The 13683-nt window shown below is 37.7% G+C and overlaps 1 protein-coding gene across 3 annotated transcripts in view; it reads right to left on the bottom strand.

The window, feature by feature from the left end:
* Window positions 1-13683, bottom strand: part of LOC127581991 (cip1-interacting zinc finger protein-like) — a 45380-nt gene that overhangs the window by 8085 nt on the left and 23612 nt on the right. The window contains exons 11-14 of one of the 3 annotated variants that reach the window (XM_052036873.1): window positions 8492-8605; window positions 5684-5851; window positions 4527-4578; window positions 1348-1469 (exon numbers count right to left, since the gene is read on the bottom strand). In XM_052036873.1, the coding sequence (XP_051892833.1) occupies window positions 1348-1469; window positions 4527-4578; window positions 5684-5851; window positions 8492-8605 (456 nt within the window). The remainder of the gene's footprint in view (window positions 1-1347; window positions 1470-4526; window positions 4579-5683; window positions 5852-8491; window positions 8606-13683) is intronic. The other 2 variants (XM_052036875.1, XM_052036876.1) reach the window with 2 other exon arrangements.

Genomic DNA, 13683 nt, shown 5'->3' with positions numbered 1-13683 from the left:
ATAAATACATCATATACTTATACAATAGGGAAAAAGAATTGTTTGTATTCAAAGTCCGAGTCTACCCAACAATAATTAATGGAATCATTCCCTCATTTTGTGCTCAGGATAGCATTGCATGAAAGCAGGAAGTCAGCTTGGAATTGAAATGCAAAATTGACAACATAACGTTTTGCTCAATTACTTTCTAAAGAACAATTAACACATCAAGAAAGATATGCTACAATGCCAAGATGGATAAAAGAAATGTGAAACCACATGAATTAGTAGATAAAGCAGGCATCTTGTAGTACAGCAGACAGGAACTGTAAGATTACAGACTACAAATTAGCTAAGAGTATTGAAATGAAGTGAGAAATAACACGTGACAATTGGACTGCAATAATAGACCAATAGTTACTTCAAATGTAAAACAAACAGCACAGTAACCACAATTTAAACTAACATCAACGCACAGTTCAATAAATGCTTAATAAGGTCACAGACTTGCTCCAATTTTCCTTCAAGGATACAGTATCATCAATATTTCTTCATTAGCATTTTGTACTGAGGGGGAAATCCTCAGGATCAGTAACAGCATTAAACACATCCAGATCTAGCACAAGGATAGATGCAAAGCAAAGGTAACCTAGTTTGCCCAAACAATGTACCTCAATACCAAAGTCTCCTTTCCCAATCTGATTCCACAACTTCTCTGGGTGACAGCATTTCAATTACAAATTTTCAGTCCCAACAGTCTTTTCTGGTAATTCATGTCTACAAAGGACCTGAACTGAAATTGATGGAAATAAATTCACAAAAATGGTATTCCTTTCTAGTTTGTTTGGTATCTAAATCATTCAAAATTATTCAGATCTTCCAAATCAAGAGAAGTGGAGAAAGATGTATGCATTAAATAAAAACCACTTCATTTTCACTTTGACCAGTTAATAAGGAGAGGTACACTGAATAGGACAAAACTTGAAGCAATATGGTACATTTCCACCAGCACAATATAGATGATTAATGCTAGATCAGCACCTCAGGGACATTAAATGATTAGGATAAATTTTCTTAAATTGGGAAGATTCTAGTTGCTTCCACAAAACTGAACTGCATTCGGTAGAAGTGAAGGGACTTTAAAGCAAGTCTGAGACTACACCAAACAATAGATTTAGAAGAGGAAAAAAAAGCACAGAAGAGAGCGGCCCTGCAGAGGGGAGAGGGGCCAGAAAGGAAGGTGGGTAGGAAGAGAGAGTAGTAAACAAAGATAGAAATTAAGTAATTTGAAAGATAGTAGGAAAGATAAAGGTAGCAAGGAGAGAAAGGAAATGAAACATAGGCCACATTATGGAACAACCATCTAACCTGAAGGTTCTGAAAATGCATCAGTGACTTGCAGTGGGTAAATCTGGCAGTGGACTCAGAATGGTAGAATTTGTGACATAGCTTGCAGAGGAAACCGGTCACAGGGACCACAAATTCCTGGCCTGTGGAGGGGAGGGGAACCAAGACGATCACTATGTTACATTGAATGTGCCCTAATCATAAAAGCACACAAATCAAAATGGAAATGCATACAAGAAGTTTCTTTAAAAACAAAAATCAGCTGTATAAGAGTTAACAGAAAATTGGCACAATCAGCATTAAGAATTATGGCTATGTGTAAAAAGAAATCAACTTCCAGATTCAGAGATATATGGAGGTGCGTTTGTGAAAAGTTTTCATGGTATTATAATGGAAAGTCACAATACATAATGGATACATACTGTTTTGGTACAAGAACTAACTTAGTCATCTGCACTAAACAGATATAACTATGCACTTAGGGTACGCTAAGCAACAAGAGAATAACTTTCAGAAATGGAATAACATTCTGTGAATAAATTGGTTCTAAATAACTTTTAGGGCAAGCTATATGTTTGAAATTAAATGGAAAAGGCTGAACTTTGAAAGATAAGCTCCACTTAAATTTGTTTTTAGAGGTTCTGCTGTTCAGTGTATGAACTCAATAACAGAGATCAAGAATCATTGTTAAAACAAAAGTGATTACTTTCTGAGCAGCTTTCCAAGCCAATATAGTATTTTTAAAACAATTAATTAGATAAATTTGAGATTCTAAGAATAAGTTAAAGTATATGCAAAGGCAAAAGATGAAGCTTTGAGGCTGTGTCTGAAATGGTTAAATTATGAAGCTAAATTGGATAAAGTCAATCTGTATTCTCCTGAGTATATAAAGTTGAAGGATGATGTAATTAAGACGACTAAAATGATTAAGAGATGAGATAGCAATTGCAGAGTAACTATTTCTTCTAGTGGAAATTTCCTAAACAAAGGATCTTATTAATGCTTTCATGGAAGGCTAATTCTGTAGCACCTTTTCATCTGGAATCTGTTCCTGCAGGGAGGCAACGGATGGTGGAGCTCAACTGAAATTTTCAAGATCAGGTCGGCTAGATTTTTATTAGGTATCAAGGGATAAAATCAACTGCGAGAAGTGGCATTAAATTATAGTTCAGTCATAATCCAGCTGAATGGCAGGGAACAGGCCCAAGGAATCAAAAGGCTGATTATTCCTTAGTTGGCAAGTGTTCCAGGAAGACCTCATTCTTGTTACCTCTGTGCAGGATAGAGAGGTTTGAAATTTGGCAAAGGAACAATGTGCATCACAGGAAGTGGTGCAACCAGACCTTCAGAAAGGTAGTTAATACTGGAAATCTCTGGTTCTACTGCAGATTGGTCCAAAGTACTGAACCTATTTAGATCAATATAGCCATTGGAGAAGGCAGGTATCTCCACCCAGTTAGCCTAATTCAGGCAGCTCAGACAAAATATTGGGGATAAAAAGGATTTTTTTTTAGATTTGTTTTAATATGTAGAAATGGAGAAGAGATACTTGGACTTTACACTTCTGCACTTTTCTTTTAATGAGAGTTTTCCTACTTTGCACACCGACATAATGACAATCATAAGCCACCTATCAAACTTGGTACACAATTTGCATTTCCTCTTTATAACCTGACAATTATCTATCCGCTCGCTTCCTCCCCAACATTATTGCTCATTATAGCACCAGTCATTCGCTATCTATTATTCCACTGTTCTTTAATGAATTGCTAAATGCAATGAACAAATCTGAGAGCAGTTGTGTGTGCTGTGGATTTGGTACAATTGAGATCAGAACAAATGCCCTTTACGTAGAAAGTTTGAGTTATCATAATTGATGCCAGTCCATCATTGCTAGGTTACTTAATAGATAATTATCTTGTTAAGAACATAGCATGGGGTAAATTAGAATAATGACCACCATTTAAAACCACTGACATTAACCACAATGCACAACAGCCTTCTGGAAACAAGCAGAGAATGTACAATCACTATCACAACTCATGTAGAAAAGCAGACAATCCCTAACACCCTAGCTCCTAATCAGCCTCGTTAGATCCATATCCAATGCCTAGCAAGGAGTTCACAAACTTCCTTCAAACCAAGAGTGAAGTTAATTATTCTGTTTTTCTGCATCCTTCCTGCCAACGAAGCTAACTTCCCCCATAGTTGCTCCCCATCCTGACCTTGAACCCATATTTTCCTCTATCTTCCCTGCCCCTGCCCCCCCATGTTGTTTCCAGAAGCACAGTATCTACTAAATCCAACAGTTCTGTCCACCCATTTGCAATAAACTGTTCACAAAACAACTTCCCTTCTTGGTATGCATGCTAGTTGATAATGTAATCTGACACTGCTTTTAAATCTGGCACTATCAACCTCACATTTTTAATAATCTTTACTGCTTAAATATTGTTCCAGGCCAATATCCCAAACTGAACCAAATCATTTGTCACATGGCATTTTCTTTTTGACTCCTTGAGCTAAACCTCAAATACATTTCACCTCCATCACAAACACCATCCATTTCCAGTCCCAGAATATTCCACATCTCTGCCCCCACATCAGTACATGTGTTGCTGAAACAGCCTTCCACCTTCCTTTCTCCATTATACTTGCCTATATCCTAAATATCATCATCCACACTGGCTACCAATCCTGCAATGCCACAAATACAAAATTCTCATCCTAATATTCATACCTTTCCATGGTGTTTTCCCTTCATATCTCTGCAACTTCTACTAACCCGATAATCCTCAGAGCTCAACATTTCTCAAGCTCTTACTCTTTTAATCCACCATTAGCAGCCGTGGCCTCAGTCATCCAAGTTTTCAGTTCTGGAATCTCGATCAACTTTTCCATCATTTTTTAAAATCCTCTTCAAAATCTATATTTCTAACTAAACTTCTCAGCCCTCATCCTAAACTTCCTTTTGCTTGGTGTTAATTTGATTATGTTTATGTTAAGTGCCTTAATATATTTTCCTAATTTGGAGGCATTACAAAAATCCAATTTAGAATATTTGGAAATCCTCATTAAATCAAAGACTAACACTTAATCTAGACCGCTTGTAAAATAACATTTAAATTAGCCTTATTTGGGTAAATTTATTAAGTGTTAATGAAGAAAGCACTGATCAACATTATTTCTTTTCTACTCACCATATACAGTCTCTGCATCATATGGCTCCTTCTGAAATTCTGACATGAAAGCCTAAATGTACAAAGCATATGTTTACTTTTTCTCCCCATTCTAAAGTTCACATTTAAGAGATTGTAAATCCCATGTTACTTCAGAGAAGCCAAGCAACTCAGAAAAAAAAGTTAACACATTAAACACATTCCATGGTTAGTTTGCTTATAATCCCCTCTATCATGCTCATTGCAGATCCCCTAATTAAAAGGCCTTTGAGTTCATTCTCCCTCTTACAAGGGGGAAAAGAAGATGAGTTAGTGATTCTTGTAAATTTTTAGTCCTCTTTCTCAATAGGTATCGATCTCCAAATAAACTACTCTTTCAGCAGCACCCATGCTATACGATTGCCATTCTTTACATATTTTCTCCCCCTAATTTTAACTTAGTTTAGAGTTGGTGAATTTTGTTTCTGTGACCTCTAGCCCTGTCATGTACCAAACTGAATATTTATCAATTTTGGTCTGATAACTTCCATTATTTTAAAAAGCTGCACCTTATCACTGCCCTCCCTGGAAAAAAAATAAGAATTTACAGTTTCCAGAATGGATTTTGCTAACCCACAACTGCTGCTAGTCTAGCTACATCTTACTTTTAAAATCCCTACATGTCCTCCACCCTTCCCATCTCTGCAACATTCTCTAACTCTGTAATCCTGGGAGCTTTATACTCCTGCACATACTTGATTTTTTTCCCCACACTGGCAATGACAGCCACACTTTCCATTCTCCAAGATCCAAGTTATAAAAATCCGTCCCAAAACCTATGTTTCTATCTTCACTTAAGACACTCCATAAAATCTTAGGAGGTCAGGTCACCTTTCCTATTGTCATCTTATTTGGCTCAGTGTCAAATTTTGTTTGATAATGTGGTGAAAAGCCTTTACTACATTAATAGTACTATATAAATGAGTTCTAGCAGTAAAACATTAAAACAAAAAATTCTATATTTTCACGACTGGAAATGATATGATTAAAGTTTAAAAGATTACTTAAAAAAAACACTGGTAATTGAATAGTTAAAAATAAAGCTTGATGTCACTCATGCTGTAATTGTATAACAAATATTATTTAATCATGCTTAAGTGCTAGGAAATACAAACCATTCTGATAGCATGTTGACAAACCTGCTGAGAATCCCCATCACTTAAACAATCAGAGCCACTGTCATCATCCTCAGTCATTCCTTCTTCATCATCTTCATCAAAGCAACCAACTGCATCAACAGTGATCATGTCCTCTGGATCATCTTGTCCAGCTTGATCTTTATCCAGGGAGCTACGCTGCAGTTTAACCTGAGAACAAATGCAATTCAATCATGTACAATATTTTACACAGGTAGTAAACTGATGTCTTACATCTGCCTATATTGCAAATGCCTTGCATGTGTGTGCATTTTCTGATGACATTCCCCTACTCCCCAATTCTGTGGCTTTGATTTTTAAATTAATTGATCATATCTGGACTTTGAATTAGCAATTGACAATACCAATGTAGTGGAGAGGTCAAGGGAAAGGGTTCATCAACACAAATACAATATTTTGAAATGTCTGAAAAGGCAGATAAATTTTGGATCTGCTGTCATGGGACCAAATGGGGAAGAGGAGGGAAAAAAAGGACAGACACTAGAGAAATCTGTATCTAGAGAAATCAGAATAGCTTATGTCACCACTGGAGATGCTTTTCTAATATGTACCCATTTCGTTATTTTTAACATAGAATCCTGCACTAATGACACAGGGACACGAGTATAACTCCAGTTGCTGCAAGGGATTTTAATTTCAGTCCGTAATCAAAATCCTGTAACTTCAGTCATGGTGACCATGAAACTATTAGTGCAACAACCTGATTTATTGATATTCTCCAGAAAAAAACTACCTTTTGGTTTGGCGTATAGGTGAGTCCTGATCTGCTGCAATGCTGTTTAACTACTTGATGAACCGATCTAACAAAACACTCACGTGTGTCAAATTGCTGCACATGTGGGATTCTGCAATTTAAGAAGGTGGCTCTGAAGGTGATCTCATTTACATAAAAAATTGGCAATCCTGTTGAAGCTTACAAAATTCTTACAAGGCCTGAAGGGGCTGATGAAGAGATGATGTTTTTCATGCCTGGAGAGTTGAGAACTTGAGTCACAGGCTCAATATGAAGGGTTGGGCATTCAAGATTGAGATGAGATTTCTTCACCTAGAGGGTAATGAATCTTTGAAATTCTCTACCCAAGAGGGCTGTGGAGGCTCATATTGAAGGAAGAGATTGGTAGAATTATGGATATCAAGGGAATAATGAGAAATGGGGTTAATGCAGGAAACTGGAGCCGAGGCAAAAGATCACACATGATCTTACCGAGTAGCAGAGGTAACAGAGGCTATTTGGAAGAGCCATTTTCAATGTCATTGGAGTCATTAAAAATAACTAATGGCAAACAGAGTTTCCTGGTTTTGTCTATAATTTTACTATGTTCATGAGAATATATCTGTAGCTTTTCAGAAAGTGAGCTGAGTTTATATCCAAAAACCTCAAGTAAATGAGGTTCATAAGGCTGACTCTAAAGCAGGAACTGGGCAAGTACAGCCTCTCATAATTCAAGCTTACCCAGTATAATCAGCAATGTTTAGTTAACAAGCCCTCTGGACCTTTGCTTTGCGGACGTGCAATCTGGGTAGTTAGATCTGCTCAGTCAGAACACACTTGTTGATCTCAGGGTCAGAAATAGGTGTGCATAACCTATACCTTACCTTCTTAACAAAAGAAACAGTGCTGATTAGGAAGCACATATTACATTAATCCCACTTTTTATTTTCCCCACATTCTCTTCCATTTTCACCCCCACCCCACCCCCCCACAGTACTACTCACCTGCACACTAGAGGCAATTTATAGTGGCCAAATAAACTACCAACTTGAATGTCTTTGGAATGTGGGAGGAAACCAGAGCACCAGGAGGAAACCTACGCATTCACAGGGAAAACATGCAAATCCCACAATGACAGCACCCCAAGGTCATGTTTGAACTCTGGTTCCGGGGCTCTGAGACAGTGGACCCCAAGCTTGAGCATCTCTTCAGAATGCAATATTTTTCAGCTTTAGCATCCATACGAACAACTAACTAGAAATGTATGTATATTCAAAGGATGTACAGCACACACTTCACATTAGCCTACTTTTGATGTGCAGTTGAATACACAACCTTCTAAAACTGAAGAAACCAAGACGTCAAAGCGAGATCCTAAAGAATTTGTCCAATTGAAGTTTCAGTTAATGGTATCTTTTACAGTTAAAATATTTCAAACTATTTTGGTGTCAGTATATCCCAACATGTTCACAAAAACAAACTGCTTGTCCAATTGGCCTCTATTGACATAAATCACAGATAATAGTCTAATCATCAGGTTAGATACAGCCTCTACACTTGTTCCTTGTTCAGCAAAACATCAAAATGAAAATTTCCATTGGTGTATTCAAGTCACTCCATGATCTTGGCACTCCTAATTATCTGCAACCTCATTCACCCCTACATCCATCCAAGAACCATCCTTGTCCCTAATGTTGCACATTCCTGATTTTTCATCCCATCTCTGGCAACCAATCGTTGAGTTATCTAACCTCTGAACTCTGAAACTTCCATAATAAACTTCTACGCTATTCTCTCCTTTTTTTAAAATGATTCATAAAACTCACCTCTTAGACAGTTTATTCAGTTGTTCTAACATGTTATGTGTCTAATTGTTAAATTTTCTTTGATAACACTACTGTGAAACTCCATGTGCTGTTTCCCTACATTAAGGGTTCTATAGAAATGCTAATTCACTTGCACTGCTCCAGGTCACAAGGATAGCAATTCCAAAATAAGATGCAACCAAACTGATTAAAAAATTTCCCCTGTATTCCACTATGGAAACAAGTGAAAAACCTAGAAAAAGCTTAGTGTACCTCTTCCACTTTCTGCTTGTGCTCTGGCGACTTCATGTGCTCCACAAACTTGCGGGGGGTTTTGAAATGTCGGCTGCAAACAGTGCAGAAAGGCCGCAGAGAGTACTTAGCAAGCTAGTGAGAAACAGAGAACAGAAATGATACAGCTGCAGCATGGGAGAGGATTTGGCTAGTGGTTTCAACAGATAAAATAAAAGGGGAATGCACAAGTCTTTGAAATGCTTCCTTAATCACATAGTTCCAGCTGGAGCTGCACTCATCTCTGAATAAAAGATATACTAATGTAATGCAAAAAAAAGAGCTGCTGGAGGAACTCAGCAGGTCAGTTGGCATCTGTGGAGAGACGAAGGGTCTTGACCCAAAATGTTGACTATTTCCCTCTACAGATGCTGAATGACCTGTTGAGTTCCTCCAGCAGCTCATTTTGTGCTCCAGATTCAAGCATCTGCAGTCTTGTGTCTCCATACTAATGTAATACATGCATTACTAGACCAACAACCCAGAAAGAGTAAGCACAAATTCTGTCAGAGCAAATTTCAAAACTGAACTTATGGGCCATCACCAAAAAAATGAACTCAGAAAAGTCAAATGGTTTTGAACCAGCCAAATATTACGACATGATGAAAATAAGGACACACCTTCAGTTCTGACTTCCATTCTGAGTGATCTTACTGAAGTCACCTGAGAACAGGAAGCTACAACTACCGTCCCTTCTGGCTATAGATTCCAGTACCACACAACAAGGCTGACTTACTCACACTGTATCCTAGTACTAGCATCAAATCCAACAGCAGCATCATTATGGTTTTCAAAGTAGAAGAATTATCATCAAATCTGTTTTAATCATTCTTCTCCAATGATATAGCACAGGTGACAGGGATCAAATTAGTCCCTCTCGGTTTGCTTTCTCTGGGGATTTACAAGTTTTTAATCTTCAATTATAACAGCAGTGTCTTACAACATGGAATCAGGTCATTCAGCTCACTATGTCCACGCCAACCAGTGGGTAACCATCTGTATTAATCCCATCTTGCAGCACTTGGCCGGGTAATTCAAGTGCTGGATACTTCTTAAATGCTGTCAGCGACTTTGCTTCCGCCACTCTCTCTGGCAATGTATTCTAAGTACTCACCAGTCTCTGGGTAAAAAAGGTCCCCTTCAGATTCCCTCTAAATCTCTTACCCCTTACCCTATATCTACATTTTCTAGTTTTAGTCACCACTGGTAAGGGGAAAGGTTTCCTACAGTCTACTCCATCTATAGCCCTCAATTTTATATACCTCAATCATGTTCTCTCTTAACCTCCTCTGCTCCAGGGAAAACAGACCGAGCCTGTCCAGTCTCTTTTCATAACTGAAATGCTACATGCCAGGCAACATCCTGTTGAATGTCCTCTGCATCCTCTCCAGCTGTCACATCTTTCGTATAGCGTCCTGACTAGAACTGCACACAGTACTTCAGCTGAAGTCTGACCAATGTTTTGTAATGTTGGAGCATAACCTCCCTGCTCTTACCTTCAGTATCCAGACTAAGAAACAAGGAACAACAAATTTTGTCTATTTTAATTTTTTTACCTCTCATTTCTTGATGCATGCGCAGATAGTGCAGTGGTGTTTTTGCATATTGGTCCCCCCCTTCCCTTTCAAGAGTTTTCCATATTATTAACCCCCAAGATGTCTGAAACAGGGCCAGCAAGTTTAAGTGCAAGCTGTAAACCTAAATGACCACTGTTATTTGTTGTGAGTTATATCTTTAAACTACCTCATCTATATCTAATATGCATTTAGAAGTGTACGTCTCCATTCAAACTGGCTGGGAGGTAGTAAGTGGAGACAGAAGAACTGTTATCCTCCTCCACCTCCCCCTGCCCTTTTCTCCCCCCTTCTTTCCTTATCTGTCTCTACCTATCACCTTTCAGCCTTCAGTTTGTTTTTTAGTCCAGGTTATAGCATCTGCAGTTACTTGTGTTTCCAAATGCAACTGCTGGCCACTTAAGAGATTTGCTTTGGAAACTGACTAGGCAATCTCTTAAGTGGCCTCCTTGCCATGAGGCAGCAGCTGTGATACTATCATTACTGTTGAAAGAAAAACATCCCATAGGAAAGCATCTCCATCTATAATATGGGATTCGTGTTATGGAACGAAACCCCTCCATAACGCTGGGTGGGCTGTCTGTAGTCAATTGTGCATCTCTAATATAAATGCAAATTAGCACAACAGGGTTGATAACAAAAAAGTTTGGGGAAACTAGGTCATTTTCAGGTGAGCAAGCTGTAACTCAATGCTGAGGTTCAATTATATACAATGCATTTTAATAACTTAGATGAAGGACCAAGTTTGCTGATAATACAAGATGTGAGGAAGACAGAAAGGATGTGAAAGGGCCAAATAATAAGAGGGGACCTCATTTAATCCAACAACATTCTCAAAGGTACTGACAGGGTAACTGCTGAAAGACTGTTTTCTCTTAATAGTTTAGAAATTAGGGGCAATATGCCAGGATAAGGGATAGTTACTTAAAACAGAGGTCGATTAACTTCTTTATACAAAGGACTGAAGATCTTTAGAGTTCTCTATCTCAGAGATGAATTCCACTACAATTAACATTAACTCTGTCTCACTGAACAAATGCTGCCTGACCTGAGTATTTCCAGCATTTTCTGTTTTCATTTTACTTATTGTGAAGCCTGAAAATTACCTTTCCACTCCCAGATGTTTAATAATAAAAGGTTAATTATCTCACTTGGCACCACCTAATCAGTGTACCTAATAAAGCACATTTCTGCTCAAATCTCAACTGCAATACACCTGGCAATTAGACGTAAACTCCTTATAGTCAAACAACTTCACATTCTTCAGTGAATAGAAGCAACTGCTGGCAATGAATTTTTTAAAAACATTAAATATCCTATGGGAACAGCAGGAAAACATTTTCTCTGAAATGAGTGGGAGGTTCAAGCAACAGACAATCCCAGAAGTGTACTCCATGATCATTTGAATAAATTGTAAATTATAGTACGGTCCAATTAGTCTTGCATTTATTTATTCTGATACGGATGTTGCTGGCAAGAGCAATATCTATTGGCCACACAAACTGTCCTTTGAACAGATTGGTTTACTAAGCCATTTCAGAAAGCAGTTAAAAGTCAGCAATGTTGCCTGGGGACTGGAGGCACTTATGGGCCAGATCAGGTAAACATGGCATATTTCCTTTCCTGAAGGCTACTGCTGTATTAATTCAAATTTTGCAACAATTCCAAAGTTTCATAGTAATAATGTCATTGCTTTTATTCCAGATTTATTTCATTATTTTGGTTTAAGTTCCCCAGCTACCATTTTAGGATCAAATCATTCATCCAAGCCTCTGGATATTAGTCAGTAACTCAAACATTATGTTATTGTACCTACTGTAGGATTACTCCAGAATAAAGTACATTAACAAAAAACTAAATTATTCTGCAATACAGAAATCCCTGCACTTAATAGCAGGCACATTCTTGCAACACAATTTGCCACATTACACAGACTAATGTGAGGGCCATTACACCAATCAGAACATTGCAGATCATCTTGAAAAAATGAAAGCTGCAAGCAATACAACTGACCTTGGTTAAACTACAAATCAGTACTGGGTAAAAAAAAAATGTGACCTCACACAACTTAATTGTGGGACTTCATACAAAACAGCTAAATAATCAAAAATAAGGGTGTTATTTACTTATGTATGCTCTTGCAACTTCATGAGCACAACTGGTTCTGCCCAAAATAAATTAAGCACTTTAGACATTGTAAAACAATTCAATAATGTTAATACAAATCGTTAACAGTTAACTATTGGTTGCTGTGGTTTTAGCTGACCCGACCTCAAACTTTGAAATTCCCTTTCTAAACCTCACCACTTCTTGCTTCTCTGATGGAATGCCCGGTAAACCTTCACTTTTGACCTAGTTTATACAAATGTAGGACCATAGGATGTTTTACTATATTATAAAGGTAATATATGGAAACTGAAATAATTGTTGATTGGTGTAAGCTGCTAAGGGCCTCTGCCTATTTCAAATGGTTAGGCTTTATGCTAAACTGAACACAATCCCATGGTTGTATGAAGTTTGTCTGCTTTATAAAATGCAGTAACATGGCTTATCTGTTTGGCATCTGAAGGTAAGGATCTTTACAATCATACAATAATCTTACCCTCCTTGTAGGCTGCTTTGTCACTGTTGAGATTACATTATAAGAAAACTCACAAAAAGATAACATTTACTGTTGGCAAAATTCTACTGTTTGTTGTGACTGGTGGACTAAATGGCACCAAAGAACCTGTTTTCGGATTCTAGTTGCAGAATTTATAGCAAACCTGAAGACCAGAATAATTAAAGGATCCAAAGTAACAGATTTAATTTCAATGTTTAAGATTTTTTTTTAAAAAAAGGGAGGAAAGATACAGCAAGCCTAAAGGAAGAAAATAGGAATTGTGAACCTATACGGTTTAAAAAACTGAATAGCTGACATATAACCAGGATATAAAGATGCAAGCTTCAGGTACACAAACCATATTTCCCTTATGACATAGGAGGAGGCTGTTTTGGTAAACTGAATCTATGCCCGCTCACAGAGTAACCCATTGTTCTAACATCATCATCAATTCTCACACCTAGATTCTACCACTCATCCACACACTAGGGATAATTTACAGTGGCCAATTGACCTACCAAGCAGCACAGCTTTGGGATGTGGGAGGAAACTGGTGCACCTGGGGGAAACCCACGTAGTCACAGGGAGAATGTTCAAATTTCACAGACAGCATCGGAAGTCAGGATTGAATCTGGGTCACTGGAACTGTTAAGGCAGGAGCTCTACCATGTGCACCACTGATGTGTGCTGGTAGACAAATAGAGAGTCAAATTATACCTGAATTTTTTCAACTGGCACATTTTGCATGAGGGCTCTAATGTGCTTACCACAAGAAAGAATGTCTATGCATCATGAGTGTGTATAAGAAACCTGTCCATTCCCACTTTTTATTGCAAGCCCAAAGCAATGTTTAAACACTCTACAAAATTTCATAGATTTTGCACCAAAAAATGTTCTTGGTTTAAAAAGCTGATAACATTTTGTTAGTTTTGGATATAGAAAAATAGTTGCACAAAGCAAAACAACAATGTTTCAAAAAAAACATAACATGCTACGAA

This window comes from Pristis pectinata, chromosome 23 (genome assembly GCF_009764475.1).
Source record: "Pristis pectinata isolate sPriPec2 chromosome 23, sPriPec2.1.pri, whole genome shotgun sequence".
Lineage (NCBI taxonomy): Eukaryota > Metazoa > Chordata > Chondrichthyes > Rhinopristiformes > Pristidae > Pristis > Pristis pectinata.
Note: the sequence above shows the minus strand (reverse complement) of the source record. Positions and strands in the feature narration are given on the sequence as shown.